The following is a 15,983-nucleotide window of genomic DNA, read 5'->3' on the forward strand; positions in this document are numbered from 1 at the left end:
TATCCTGCTGCTTAAAAAGCTGCTCTCTGTGATAGGATATTGTTCCTATTGCATTAACACTTCTGGGAGAGTAGTACTATATAGTACTCTAAACCAGAGATCCTCAATAGAGGGGCTTTGAAACTTTGAAAGTTTTTTTATTTCAAAAATTAAAATAAGTCTGAAATATAAATTAATATAAATGCAAACTTTTAATAGCAAAGATAGAGTGGCCTATTTGTAAGAAAACAAATGCACACATTGTAGATAAGCTTACTATAGGTAAGTTAGCCACAGGTACCCATACAGTTAAGCTCAAGGAGTCACTATGCCTTCCAGATGTATGTTTAACATTAAAACATGATGCATAAATAATATCAATTTCTTTTCATCCATTCTACACAGTTGAATATGCAATTCAATTGTGTATGATATATACGGTAGGGGTACCTACTTGGTCTCTTGTTAAGCTTAGGGGTCCCTGGCCTAAAAGACGTTGAAGACCCCTGCTCTAAACCTCTAAAACGGCAGACTTTGCCAAAAGTAATTCTACTCAGGAAAACATCTGAGGAAAAGGAATCACTAATTGCTGTTGTCAGCCATTTAGCTGCTAAAAAACAAAAACTTGTTACAATGTGATAACTAAGTAATCCAGACAAAACACTCATTGTCTCATTGTGGGGTTGTCACACATTTTAGAGGGAAGGGCACTGTGGCCAGTCTGCCATTACAATTAGTATTAATTTCGGCCTGATTCAGTGGGATCTACACTGACTGCTGGACATGCATTATGCATGAGTCTGTCCATATGCACTTGGGCCATCATGCATGCCCTTGCAGAAAAGCATCGACCACCGGCATGCAATTACATTTAGCTTGTTTCAACCTTCTCTGTGTGAACATTCCCCTATGGAATAACGCTTTAGGCATAAAAGTGTGCATCCTCCGTAGATAATAAGTTCTGATATCCATCATCAATGTTAAATGGAAAGTTAAGAATGTTAAATTACAGTTGTTGTTGACATCTGTGTTATTCCCATTAAAACTCTTGCCACTGTCCACGTAAAAGCATGTCTCCACATTTAGTGATTCTGAATTTTTAAGATAAACTGGAGGATTAAGTATTCCTTCAGGGAATGAAGCTCAATAAATGATTTAGAAACCCATTGGATTATCTGATTGCATTGTCACAAAGCTAAAAAAAAAAAAAAACAGGTTTGTTTTTCATATCTCATGAAAAGTAGATGTTTTGGAGATACGTTGTTTTCCTCGTTCAGATATCTGATCCAGAACACTGTAAATAGCCATTGCCTTTTTCACCTTTTGTCCTCAGACTGTTTTCATTCATGCCACAAGGATACATTTGTATGTATATATATATATATATATATATATATATATATATATATATATATATATATATATATAGTTATTATAATCAAGTTGGCTTGTCCCCATTGTTGAGTTTTGGCAACTTAAAATGTTTGGGTGCAGAATGAGCCTGGTTCTAAGATAAAATGTCAGTAAGTGAGATGACAGGAACTGAACATTGAAAGAATCAACAAGAAAAAAAAAAGAAAAAAAAAGATTTAAAACATTTTATTAAAAAAATAAATACAAGCCACACAATAATGCTTAGTTTTGAGGACCAACAAGTTTCCTGCTGTAACTTAGTTGCCTGTCAGAATGAGCACCAAAGAACTTGGTGTGTGTAAGACTTGCTGTTGCCTGTGGGTGTTTACTGCAGGCACTTCCCAGAGCCTGGACCATGACCACTCTGTCCACATCCATCTCTGTGGAAAATCTCTTGACGGGAGATCTTCATCTCCTACACGCGGCTCTTTAGCGCCCCTCGGAGAGGAAGCCCATAATCGCAGAAGCGTCTCCAAGGGAGGACACCCCATAGCTATCAGTTATGGAGAGGCACGGCAGCGGGACTTTTGGCACAAGGTATCACTCTTGACAACGGAAACCTTACATAGCCCTAGATAGTCAGAAACAGGCAGATCATATGACTCAGTAGGACTGATCATCGCTGTCACTGTCAATACAAATATAGTGTGTATAGGGGGCAATGATAGACACCCCCTCCCTCCCTCCCTCCCTCCCTGTCCCAGCTCAACATCACACGAGGAGGGGGCTCAGCTTGTTTATGTTTATGGGAGGGAGCGAGAGAACTGGTGATGGTTGAGCTGCTGATCTAATAAGGCTTAAAATTATTTCTCGTTTCATTCACTGTGAGGCAGCATCATTCCTTACCCATCTTTCAAGTGAGCATCATTCAATTAAAATGCAATTCTCGTTGTCCTCTTCCACGGATATTTAATTACTGGAGATCAAGGCTTCCACTGTCTTTTTTTTTCTTTTAGCACAGCTCTTCGGATTTCACCTCTAAGGCATATTTTCACTCTGTTACTCGTTGGTTAAACAAGGGCATGTATCCATTTGTTAATTGATACAATTACGCATTACGCGTAATGGTCACGTAGGTCTCCAGGCGCGCATCAATCACTGGTCTATTGACCTGCCAAAAACCCCTCTAACCGGTCCTGCTGGGACTGCATCTCTCTCTAATAGAGAAAGATAGAAACATCATCGTCATTAACTCCGGGATGGACCTCTGGCCAGAGAGCCAGAGGCGAACAGAGGTCGAGATATAAAATTAAAAAAAAGACGTTAGATGTTTTTATTCAACCAGCTTTGATTGTGATAGATTGTAAATAAACGAAACTGTTTTAACCTACAATCTTTTTTATAGAAAATATTCAGCAGACATTCTAGTTTACATGTTTGATTATCTGCCTGGGTGAGAAAAAAAAGTAATCTCTTCTGCTGAATGTGTATGTGTTTGTGATAACTCACACGACTGCCCAAATATTTTCAATGTCTCTTTTTTCTCATCCATTTAACTTCACAAAGGGTTTCCATATGTTGCCATGCTACAATTCAATAATGATCAACTATAATACAATTTTCCGAGACGTTATCTCAGCAAATCTGTGAAGAATTCTATTACAAAAGCGGGACATGACTGTGTACAGTGCACCTTAAGAAACCCCTGCGTTGAACGTGATTGGCAAAGACATTATTCTATCCTTGGTACCCTGCCGTTTCGGGATTACAGTGACGTCACGCTGATACCCTTGCATGGATGAATGCTAAAGAACTATAGAGCCACAAATAATAGCACAAGCAGAGTCCATATCTTGCAAGTCTTACGTTATCCTTTAAGCCTCCTTCAGCGAACACAACAACAATTTTTTTTTGCACTTAATGACGCTTAATTTCATTTCTTATCGGGTCCTTTGGGGGGGATTATTCATTCATATAAAACAATCTGCAGCTGGTACCATCCTAAAGTCTCCCTCCTATGAGTGAAGTCATCTATTATTGAGTGAAAGGCCGTGCGTGGAAATGTGTGTAAGACGGTGGATTTGAAGTTGAATTGGTTGCAATCGATCAAGGGTGAAGAATATTGCTGATGGTAACAAAAGAAGCAGCTATGTCTTTCTCGCAATTTGGATACCCCTACAATGCAACTTCACAGGTAAGCCTCTTTGCTTTTTATTTCTCCTAAGTGTTGTGTACCCACACACACACAAACACACACACACATAAACATACACATACACACACACACACACACACACACACACACAAATGGCATATTTTGTGCATATTTTCTTCTATTGCAGTATAGTCAGAGCACTTCTCTCTATAAGAAACATTTATGACTGAGTGACTGCGTTGACAGTATTGACAGCTATTTTCATGTGGTGCTTTTTTTGTTGAACCACGTATCGATATACACGCACCCGTGTCCAATTACACTGAATTATGAATGAACTCACGTGTTTTTCTGATGACAATAGAGATGAATGTCACCTATTGCTCACTGCGAGGTGTAATTGGACTGTAACGCATGCTGCACACATTCGCAAACTTTCTATTTAAATGGGACGTGTGGGATTGCTAGACACCTTGCGTTACCCTGAAAGCTTTTTATAACTCAATTAAAGTGGTCTGTTTACATTTCAAGACACCATTGTAGCGCCTAATGACAAGTTCAAAGAAGTTCAAGTCGATCAGGGGACAAAAGTTACTCCCAAGGAAAAGTTGTCACACAACTTTTACCTCGATAATATTTTAACTTTCAGTACATTATATAGGCTATAAAATGAATACAATAATATGATAAGGTGGTGATTTACTTGTACAGTGATACTACTTTAGATTTTTCTTATCTTATTTCGAACCCGATGATAAACTAGAGCAGGTCACCTTTACGCAGGAATTGCGCACACTTCTTTCCACCTTAATATCCACTGAAAAAAAAATTAAATTCCATTTTTTATTAAAACATGAAAAGGGACAATAAGATGATATGCTTATTACACGAGTTCACGATGTAAGATATATTTTTTTTCTCTCATTCGAGGAATTCTCTGAAAAGTGACTTACCTTGAAATAAGGCAGGTCACAAGTAAAGATAATAACATTGATTCGGGATAATTGAACTGATGTGAACTAAAAGCAAGCTCACATATTCACTCGTTTTGGAATTCCAATGCTCAACACTAAAACTGATTGAGCAACTTAACTCAGATATCTTTTTGCAGTGCATCACCCACATTCACTTCAGAGTTGTCACAGGCATCCAAATAAGAGCTGAAACAGCCAATGACCATGTCTATCCACGATTCTCTTCATGCAGTTTTTCGTGTCGGCAAACCCCAGTACGACTTGCTGCGATTCGATTTCCAGGTCGGTCTCTGACGGGACAGGCGGCACCCAGACCGCCGCCGCTGCCGCCGCTGCTGCCTCCTTCTGCTGCCCGTCCTATGAGAACCGGCTCCTGGCGAGCAACCGGACGGAGCTGAACGCAGCACTGGGGATGTACAGCTCTCCATACGCCGCAGCGGCTGCCGCCAGCCAGAACTACGCCAACTACTTCCCCTACAGCACCGACCCATCCGCTATCTACTCCACTCTGGTGGGCATCAGCCTTATCCGATCCGCAAAGGGGGGAGGGTGGCTCAGGCTGATCGATCAACTGGGTTTTGTTTATCAATTTATTTTACACTGCAAGCGTATCCGTCTCGACATGCCATTTAATCCAGCATCCAGTCTTATCTCCTTCCCCTTAAAAGGATGTCAGGTGAGAGGAAGGAGTGTAGAAGCAATGCAGAGGAACTTGTCTTATTTGAGTCAAATGTCATTTTATTATTATAAGCAATCATCCTTATTCTGCGTTGTTTAAAAAATATTGTCTCTTTTGTATGTTGCTGAACGGGCATTTAAAAAAAAAAGTTAAATTATACTTCAATATATACTACTCTGTCAGAATTGTTCACTTTGAGAAAGTACAGTTTTAGAGTGGATACAGGACTAAATGCCTTGTTAAGTGGATACTTTGCAGTGCAGCTGTAACTTTTCTTTCTTTATTCTCTCTTATTTTCAACACCTGGAGTCAGCTAAAATGTACTGTCCATGGAAAAATTGCACGTTGTACACATTCTGTTTTTCATATTATAATAATAAATACCATTCTAGAATCATGTTTAACATATTGTACCTCAAACCTGTTAAGTTCAATTTTAAAAAAGACATAATGATCTCATGTAAAACATATTTTCACTCTTGGTTAGAGGCATTTGTTATTGATTTAGGAGCATAAAAATAGCAAATGTCTTCATTTTTTTTCCAAAAATCATCAAAATGCGGAGAAATAATGAACGCTGCATACTTATAACAACCTTATTGTCTTTTACAGAATCCACAGTATGACATTAAGGACAGCACAGGCACTTTACACTCTGGCATCACTCAAACCGCTGCATACTATCCTTATGACCATTCACTTGGACAGTATCAATATGACAGGTAAATTCTATGTTTATTTTTGTCCACTATATGTAATTATGAGTGTAAGCCGACCTGCCAAAACTTATTCTACCACTGATAATTAAAAGCAGCCATTCAGAGGGGGAATGACTACTGATCAAAAGGTCAGAGTGTAACTTCATACTGATGCCTTCATGGAGCGAAGCTGTATATATTTCAAACAGCAGGGATTTGGGCTTTAGGATGTCTGAGTGAGAAGTCTGACATCCTTCATTTACTGCACTAATGGCCTCTGTCTGTGTGTATTTGTGTGTGTCCCTTTTCCAGATACGGGACAGTGGACTTTAATGGCACAGCCAGAAGAAAGAACGCAACTCGTGAAACCACAAGCACTCTGAAAACATGGTTGTATGAGCATCGCAAGAACCCCTACCCCACCAAGGGAGAGAAGATCATGCTGGCCATCATCACCAAAATGACCCTCACCCAGGTGTCCACCTGGTTCGCCAACGCCAGGAGGAGGCTAAAGAAGGAGAACAAGATGACCTGGTCACCAAAGAATAAGGCCACCGATGACAGGAAGGATGACTTTAACAAGAGCGAGCAAGACTGTGTCACCAAAGGTAATACTTTGTCTATAAATATGGTGACTTACACTAAATATAGCGAAATACAGTTGCCAATCATATGGACCAAAAATAAAACAAAGTAAATTTGAGTGAAAAAAGTATATTTCAAAGTTTTCTAAACAAACAATGTCTCTATGAGATCATAAAAGTATATAAACACTATAAACAGTGTTACCTAAAATGTCCTCTCTTCCATGCAGATTCTAGTGATTGCAAGGCGGAGAAGGATCTGCAACTGAGTGATCTGGATGACATGGAAGACGACGACTGTGACAAGCTGGACAGTGACTGTGAAAAGGTGGCTGCCGATGAGCACGACCTCCAGAGGGTCATGGCAGTATCTGGAGCCCCTCAAAAGAGAGACTGCAGCTCCGAGCTGCACCTGAGTTTAACTAACAGCTTCCACGCGTTCCCCTGCGCCATCAAAAGTGTCACCACCCTCCCTCCTCTCCCGTCTGACTTCCTGGATCCTGTGTTGTCCAAGGCACCCTCCTCGACCGGCCCCGCGGGAACGGTGTCCCTGTCTCACTTTGAAGCATCAGATAAGCCTCGGATTTGGTCTCTGGCACGTACGGCGGCTTCGGGGGTCATACTGAGCCCTCAGCAGCATGGCTCGGAGCTGAGGACAGGCAACACAACCGGGGACTGCCAGCTCCAGAGCGCCAGGCTTACCGGGGCTCTTACTGGACAGTGTGGGGCCATGAGAGGCCTCCATGAATCTAGCAGTGCCACCAATACTGAGAGCCCCTTCTCTGAGGGCTCATCCTTGCACTCAAAAGTCTATGGCACTGGCAGCTACAGTCACAAGGACATCCAACTGCACTGTTCATCCTATGCTGCACTCCCAGACACATGTCAGTACTCCACTATTGAAGGTATGTCATCTTATACCTGCAATACCATGTTACAAGGGATAGAAGTCGGTCTCATATGTAGAGGTTTTCTATGCAGTGGCGGTTCTAGACCATTTCAAATGGAGGGGCCAGGCTGGGATTTTAGGGGTACCAAACATTTTAAGCATTTTAAGTGTTACCTACATAGGTTTGGTTCTACAAAAGACTAACGATACACATATAACAATAAAAACTCAGTGTTAACCTACATTTTATTTACCACTGCAACTCTTTGGGGATAAAGGTGGGATTATAAATATATGAAAATATTTGCAACAGTTAGGGTGGCCAGAGGGGGGGTTGAGGCTTAATATTATGGGGGCACAGTCCCCCCTTGCCACCCCCCCCACACACCCCAGAACAGCCATTGTTTCTGTGTTATAAAGATTATAATTCCCATTGTCTAGTATCTTAAGGAACACCAGCATTTTAAAACATGTTCCATGTGTTGTTTGATGTAGAAAAGCCTATCTAAGGTTATGAAGTGAGGAGAAGCTTTTACCTGAGGCAAGTTTCTTAGTTATGCTTTTATTTGGGTGTGTAGGATTCTCTGGTGGCAAAGCAGAGACACAGTCATCTGACCTGAGTGAAGCCTGCGGGACCGTGCAGGATGACAAGGTCACTGCGTTCAGACCGGTGATGAAGAGGTGAAGCAGGTGAGAGGCTGCACTGAACTGGAAGAAACCAGTGAAGTCACGACACAGACACACACACACACACACACACACACACACACACACACACACACACACACACACACACACACACATACAAACACGGGGCATAGAACAACACCCTCAAACACTCACAGGTGAAAAAGGACACACATAGATACTCGATCACTCACTTTTTGTTAAATAGATGTTGCTTAATTTCATTTTTTTTATTTTATCTAAATATAGTGATTGCAAAATGGCAAGTGACAGGTTACTAATATGCATGATTTTAAAAGTAGTTGATAATAACCATCCAAACATTTGACAGAATATTTATGTTTCTTTTGCAATGAAGTTAAATGTACAGTATATAATATAAAGACTGTCTATTCCTTCTCGTTTTGGGAGATTATTTTAATTCCTGCTTTGTCTTTTTTTCTCTGCTAGATTGCTGTAACCTGTACCACAATAAATAATGGGACATTTATTATGCACTAAAGGACACACTGGCCGAGGATCGATCGGCCTCAATATGACACATGGGAGCTACCTGGCGCTGCTGCAGTGAGAAGCTGTCAAACTGTGGACGTGTCTATCATTTTGCACAACTTTGTTTTTATGGTGTAAAAGACTATATGCAAACAATTCTAGATGCAAAAGTATGAGAATGGCCAAATAAAAACGGCCGGTTTTGTGTATGGCAATCGTGTAGTGTAGCAAACCTATTTATTTCTCTATGTATTTATTATTTTGTTATCCTGTTTCTTTATTATCTGATGTGTTTATTGGTTGAATTCGTATCTCCTTTGAGTATTTTGTTACATGTTGCGTTTTACTGTGGCTTCGTGTCATTTTGCCTGATGTAAAAGAAGAAAAAAAAGCTTGTCGGACATAAAGTTGACCATAAAAGGACCGGATCCACCTGTGTTGCGTGTGGACCTGGAGGATTTTTGTCATTGTGTTAAAAATGTGAGCTTGTTCTGTGTTTGCCTATCATGGCTTTTTTTTTTTTCTAAGAATACAATTTTTTTTTCTAAGAGCTTTCCTTGTCTGTGTCATGGTTATTTATAGATTTAAGAGCTCAACGTCCTGTCGGCCAATTAAAACATTTGCGGATGTGCATTTGATCAAAGTTTATCATCTCGACTCGACGCATAATGCCGCAGCGCTGATGGAAGGTCATAATTCAGAAGAGGACGTGAGTGAAATCCACAAGTTGCGGAAGAAAGGGGACATCATCCCTCTATTGTCAGCATCTAATCAGAAGTGGCATCGAACACTTTGTTACTGTTCAGGCCGAGCAACGAGGCTGGAACATAGGATGAATGCTGCTTTGTCCCCTGTGTAGCGAGCCGCTGCACTAACTTAACATTGTGTTAATTAAAAGGTCATTTGTAGGATCAAACACGCCAGAGAAATTCACATGATCCATCAAAGTCCGTTTGATTTGGCTGTTTTGCCTATATAGTCCATCTCGTTATCGGCTAACTTTTGTGACTCTCCTACACACAGCTCTGCAATAAGATGATCACTGTAGTCCGTGATGCGCGCTGACGGTATGAATAACTTTTTCATCCTCACATTTCAAACTTTGAAAATCAAACAGTTTCGTAGCAAACGACAAACGAGTGCTGTGTAAACCAAATGCGGCTGGGATATGGATTTTGACGCACCATCCTCCTACTGCACAAACTACCAAAAAAAAAAAAAAAAAAATACTGACTAGTGACAAGACTAGGCTATTGGAAACGTGTTTTACTTTAAAAGGCAAATTATGTAAAATAGGTCACTTGTGACATTTTTAAACAACTTGTCTGCCTAAAGCTAAAAGGAAAACGCTGTTTGTGATATAATTTAAATTGTTTAAATAATATTATTAAATCAATAATTTCCTTGTCTTACTATGTTCCCTTTTTTTTTTTTTTAACTTTGATCTCCTGTCTTGCTTCCTGAAACCAGTGAATTATTATAAGTCATAAGCATGGCAAAGATTTAGATTGTATGACTACATTTGATTCCAGACCACAGGCAATACCTGCACAAAAGTCCACAGCCTCGTCATTTGAGGTCGTATTTGTGGGATTATGTTTGTAATAAAAGTATTTTAGGGCAATTCATGCTCAATTCAGAGCCGCTGTGGTCATCCCTATGTGTCCTTAGCCAATGGCAGAGCTGTCAGTAATGCACGGAGCCTGGTAAATCAGTATATGGGTAAATCCAGGAAAATCTACATGATGAGGATGAAGAAGGTCAGGAATAATAATTTAGGCCTATTGAGATTTTTTTTTTCCAGTTCAATTTTCCTCCTGTGTTAATCTGAGACCTAACAAAATGATCTGCCTGAGGCTGAAGTCACAAACAAATACATTTTAATATAGCCTTTATAGCCCATTAGATCTATTTCAAAGGTCTGAATCTCTCATTGACTGATTCACGTTTTCCTGTTAGTTGTGATCAAGAGGACACCTTTACAGTTGATTATACTGTATATTTTCAAATGAAGGCCAACTGAATAAATGAAGAATAATAGATACACAGGAACAAAATGTTCAGGAAAATGTATGGAGGAAAACAGGAAGCAGTTCACTCCACCTGATGTGAGTCAGGAATGACAGCTCTTACCCATCAGGAGTCAGTCAGTAGGCCGATACTGTAACAGTCTGTCTGTTAATAACAAGCTGCTAACAGGGAGCCCCTCTCCTCCTCCTCCTCCTCCTCCTCCTCCTCAACACTAATCAGTCATGACGCCTGATGCGATGCTCTTTATGTTAAAATGTAGGGTAGGTGTGTATCAAATATTTACAACCAACTTTAATTAAATCGGAGGCTGTAAAGAAAAGCTGCCTTATGGTATTGAAGGTAATGATGCATGCACAATGGGATTACCACCACGGTGAGGTACCTAGGGGAAAGCACAGATAATGGTCATGATGGGCTCATATAGCAGCGTATGCCTGAAGCAGCTAACAGGTCAATTAGTCTGTCCTATAGGCTATACAGTGTTTTACATATGGCTAAAGCAGCTGCGCCGAGCAGAGGCAATCACGAGACACATCAGCCAGCTGTAAATGGAAGCTGGTCTGGATGCCATGGACCAGAAACCACTTCAATATTGTGAGAAAAGCAACATTTAAATCAATGAAATAAAATAACCTAAAGTGAAGGATACATAATTATATGTTTTAGTATAATCTTGGTGTTATTGGTGACAGTTGTGGACTCAGGGGGAGGGGACAAACACAAAACATTCTGTTTGTCTGACATCTTTAATCGGAGGCGAGACATTAACTCTGTAATAAACTACAATGTAACATAATAATAAGTTGCTTAGGTAGCCTATATATGCACAACTGAATCTCCCTAATACACGCTTTCCTCTTGGTCCATCCATCCATCCATCTTCTTCCGCTTATCCGGTAACGGGTCGCGGGGGTAGCAGCTCCAGCAGCTATGGTAAACATCAACACTTGAACTTGATGTTTTTGCTGTGCACTGTAAATGTTTAACAATGCAACACAGAGAGTGCGAATAATGTTACTGATCTTTTTTTTTTTCCATGATGGTCTGCTATTTTTCACACAAAGTTATCAAAATGTTGTTGGAAGTGTAGAAATTTAACACAGACGTTTTTAAAATTGTAAGTTGTATTTTAAGAATTAAAAAATGTGTTCTTCACTTTATTAGGATATCAGTTTAAAATGTTTATTTTCTAATAAAGTGGGATTTTTGTAGGTCAACTTGTTTAGACTGCAGAAAACTACATGTGAATTTGAGCAATTCTGAATTCAAGGACAACTCTTTAAAATAATCCACATGAATATACAGTAAATGTTGACAGCTTAAATGCCTCAGAGCAATGGATACAGTGAGCACAGTTATTTAGTTATCCACTTGTTAAATAGTTTCCCTTTTTCTTCTGGTACTACACATCTTCTAAGACGGGTGTCAGCTTAATGCCTAAATGTAACTTAAAATGTAAAATATACTGTACACTTAAAAAAGAATGGCGAGATAAAGAAATCCCATCCCTTTTATGAGTCCGAGAAAGGTAAGCCTGTACGTCTTGAGTGGCATGGGAGTGAAAACTTTAAGCATCACGTCCTTTATTATTTTTATTGCTATTTCTCTTAAACAGGGCCTGAAAGGGGCTGAGCCCAGTTTAACAATGATTGTTACTGTGGTTTGTTGTACTATAGGTCAATGAGGGGTTAACCTCTGACAAAGCACTGTCAGGAACATCCATCACATGTGCACTTCACATTTAGGCCCCCACTTAATGAGTATGTGCCCGCGTTGTTAAAGACTAGTAATTGTTCTGACATGATAGCAATGGGCTCTTCGTATAAATGGAAGACATAATAACAACAACAACAACAACAACATCTCAAACAATAATTTGCCCTCTAGTCCGACAAAAGAGGCAGCATGGAAGTGCTGTTTGATGTGTCCCACGCTGGGCAGCTAAGGCTCATAAAACAAAGTCTTTGTACCAGTGGCTCAGAGTTCAGATGAGGGGGACACTATACACACTTCATTACATTTTGTCAAAAGGCGCAATGAAATGTGTGTGGGACATTGTTTCTGTGCATGTCTTCCTCCATGGAATTTCTGATTACCAATGTTCCTACAAGGTCTCTACTAATGAGTTTTGTCAAAGACAATTATGGACTTGATGGAATGGCCAGAGAGGGTATGAAAAGCTGGCTTTGTGCGGTTTGGGTAGATGTTGCATTGCGACCCCTGCTTCTTTCTATACCCGTACCTATACGTGTTTGACCTGTGCTGTTCGTGTCCGCAAAAATCCAGGTCTTCGTTCCATCACCAGTGCTGTACTCGAGGCAGAGTGATCTGCTCCAGAACATTTGCCCACTCAAGCGTGTTACCAACAGGAACCAAATGAACCGACCGGAGCATGGCACAGAGAGATGATAGTGCTGCCATTTCCCAGGGCCTTGTTTCTTTTGCAGACCTCATTTCCCTTTAGAGTAAGTAGGCTCTTGGAGTCTCCTCTGGCCTGTTAAGTGAGGGAATAAAGACTTGTAACCAAATTCTGAGCCTCTTTCCGCCTCTCATCTCAGTTCACTGACTAATGTCTAATTGTGAATGTGGTGGCTAGCCCCTAGCTCAAGTGATACTACAATATGTAGGTAAGAGTCACCCTGTTACAAAGCTATTTATCTTCACTTTCATGGCTTCTGCGGCTTGGCCAATGATTCTCCCCTGGTGTCAATTCCACTGCTAAACCAAAGGCCAAGGGCAATCTTACTCTACTACTGGAAGGAGTACAAATGGTACTCTGGGGATTGTTTGAGCAAATATTGTCATGTTTACTTTGAACATGCACAGAAATAATCAGGTAAAAAAGTCCCAATTACACAGTAAAAGGCTCACCCACTAGGGAGACACAATAAAATACGTTCTTCCTGAATGCCAGCACGAGAGGAGCTTTCATGTTAGGCCTGAATCCTTACATTGTACCCATGGAGTGCTTAACTGTGTGAGCTTTTGTTCCTGTTATCCTGTTTGTCCTTTTATATTTGTCTGCTACTGGCAGTTTTCTGTTTCTGACCTTAGGTTGGCATCACCACCCTCAGAATAATCTCCTGAGTCATTTTAATGCCCTTTAATAATCCCCCGAATCTCATTTTTAATCTCGCTGTCTCCTTCTGTTTTTCTTCCCCTTCATGTGGGGCATCTGTTGGCCTTTAATGCATGCTGTTGAGTTTCCATTTGACTTTTAAACGGCTGTATCATGTAATAGCCGGACCACAAATTAGACATATATACCAAATTTTACAGTCTCTACAAGCCATGTCTCTTTTGCTGAAGTCAAAACAAATTTTAGTTATGAAAAATAACACACCTCATATGCAATTCTATGAATCACATGAAAGAGGAAGCAGGGCTCATGTGACTGACAGAGTCAGTGTATTGACACTAAAAATAACATGAAAAGTAGGGGTGTTTTGCTGATGTAGTGGATGGCCATGTTAATTCACCTTTCCACCAGAATCACTTGTTAGACACAACACAAGTTTGATTCACTAGAAACAGATATATTTGGATAATTTAATCATAACTACACCTTAACCCTGACTTAATCATTATATGTACACTAAATCAAGAGAATGATCTATCACCCAACTGTTTTATCCCCTTTTTAATCATTATTTGGTCTCACTGCTGCTATACCTACGATATTTTATGGTTGAGTTTGAGCTGCTCTAATCAACTTCGCTATCCTCATAATCCCACTTTACGTAACCTTATGAATCCACTGTACATAACCTGCCCAGAACCAGGTGGCAAACACATCAATTAGCAGCTAAATACCCAGATATTCTCACATGTTGGTGGAGACCAAACATCTAAAAGTAATTTTGGAATATAGTAATAGTAATATTATAATTGTTGCTACATGTCTGCCAGACGTGAACAGTGGTGGACTCAGACTGTCTGAGGGGCAGGGGTGGAAAAATCGTGCACCAGCCGCATGCAGTGGGGCACCAGTGCACAAATAGTTTTCTGGCATGTATAGGCAGCCTGTATGGCACTGCATCACATTTTGATAATTTTAAGGCGACCCTAGAGTGCACTTCATCACATTTTCTCCACTGGAAGGGCACTCTAAGGGCACTTTTTCATGTTTTCTCCATTTAGGGCACCCTAGAGGGACCTTATTGGGTTTTATCTACCATAGCAGCATCTAAGAGGGCACTTTTGCCGTTTGTTTAGATGAACAGTCAAAAATACAGTACATAATTGGAGTACAGTGCAACCTGTTAAAACAACTCTCACTTTCTATGGTGTTTCTATGGTTTCAGGTTTTATAGAAGGGATGACAATATTATAATTTTGCAGTCGTACTGAAGCAAATGTTTTATGTTTGTTTGCAGTTCTTTGGTTTAGAGAAAAGTACCATGTGGTGTATTCAACATGTGCAGACCCACACACACACAATTTAGCAACTTCACATTCCATGGACACAAATCACATTTAAGGATGAACTTCTGGTTTAGGATGATTTAGGGTGAGAAGAATCATGTCACGATAGGTTTATTTTTGTGATGCTGTATAGGTGACAGCCTCCGGAGCAGTTCATTTGGACTGCAGACAGCAACAATGTTCAACAACAGTATTCTGCAAAGAAGCAGCAGCACTATCAATTCTCTTCAATTTATGTCTCCAATTTCCTGAGTTCAGCCTGTGCCAACACCACTGCAGATTTGACAGATGAAGTCCAGCATGTGAAGCCAGCAGCTTGTCTCTCTCGGAGACTCGACACCTTTTTCTTTCTTCACAGATATGCAGCACAATGAATAGCTGTAGCAGTAGCACCTATAATGAACAGTCTCCTCCACCTGAACACAGAGTATTTCCACTACATTAGTGTCGTCAGCATCATGCGGGCAGGAGGAAAACTCGCAGCAGGGCTGTGTAACAGTATGGTGTCGACAGCACTCTTCTCCATTGGGCTCTGCTTGGGGGCCTGGCTCTCTGTGTGAAGCTCCTGTGTAGGATTAGACACTGGTGTGCAAGTCAAATGGTTGCTAGCTCTAATGGAGTCTCCACACCTACCTGATGTCTACTTCAGCTCTGCTTACTGTTACTCATGGCATTATGACAAATATCAAGCAGACGCACCAAGGAATGTAGAGGCATTTCCAAGAACAGTATTTTCATGATTACCGAACGTATCATTACTGTGACAATGGTGGCTTCACAAACACATGCATGCAAAGTGACTAAAAATGACAGAAGAGGACTTTGAAGCAATTATGTCATGATGAATACTTACAAAAGGCTCTTCATCAAAAACAAAAGTAATTCAAGACACTGGGGAGAACCTCATGGCCTGTAAATCAAATTTCATCCTATAAATGCATTGTGTAGAAGCCATGAAATGTGAAAAATGGCTTTGTTTATCACAAACAAACCGAATAGGCTCTCATCAAGCGGCATCAGTGCATGGGCCATAAAGT

General features: G+C 40.4%; 1 protein-coding gene across 3 annotated transcripts; it reads left to right on the top strand.

Annotated features, from left to right (window-relative positions):
* The first annotated feature begins 3,013 nt into the window (after nucleotides 1–3,013).
* irx6a (iroquois homeobox 6a) lies at nucleotides 3,014–8,964 on the top strand. Of its 3 annotated transcripts, none has more exons than XM_031281618.2 (7): nucleotides 3,014–3,526; nucleotides 4,694–4,972; nucleotides 5,753–5,862; nucleotides 6,151–6,446; nucleotides 6,653–7,327; nucleotides 7,890–8,001; nucleotides 8,449–8,964. In XM_031281618.2, the coding sequence occupies exons 1-6, from the start codon at nucleotides 3,461–3,463 to the stop codon at nucleotides 7,994–7,996; spliced, it is 1,533 nt and encodes a 510-aa protein (XP_031137478.1). In that variant the 5' UTR covers nucleotides 3,014–3,460; the 3' UTR covers nucleotides 7,997–8,001; nucleotides 8,449–8,964. The 3 variants fall into 3 exon arrangements, with proteins under 3 accessions (XP_031137478.1, XP_031137479.1, XP_031137481.1); XM_031281619.2 differs by having other exon boundaries at nucleotides 3,016–3,526; nucleotides 4,744–4,972; XM_031281621.2 differs by lacking the exon at nucleotides 4,694–4,972 and having other exon boundaries at nucleotides 3,017–3,526.
* The last annotated feature ends 7,019 nt before the right edge of the window (nucleotides 8,965–15,983 follow it).

This window comes from Sander lucioperca, chromosome 3 (genome assembly GCF_008315115.2).
Source record: "Sander lucioperca isolate FBNREF2018 chromosome 3, SLUC_FBN_1.2, whole genome shotgun sequence".
Lineage (NCBI taxonomy): Eukaryota > Metazoa > Chordata > Actinopteri > Perciformes > Percidae > Sander > Sander lucioperca.

Coding starts and splice junctions, on each gene's coding strand:
- irx6a (XM_031281618.2), top strand. CDS start 3,461: ATGGTAACAAAAGAAGCAGCTATGTCTTTCTCGCAATTTGGATACCCC. Junction 3,527..4,693: donor CCTACAATGCAACTTCACAG/GTAAGCCTCTTT, acceptor CTCTTCATGCAG/TTTTTCGTGTCGGCAAACCC. Junction 4,973..5,752: donor CCGCTATCTACTCCACTCTG/GTGGGCATCAGC, acceptor TGTCTTTTACAG/AATCCACAGTATGACATTAA.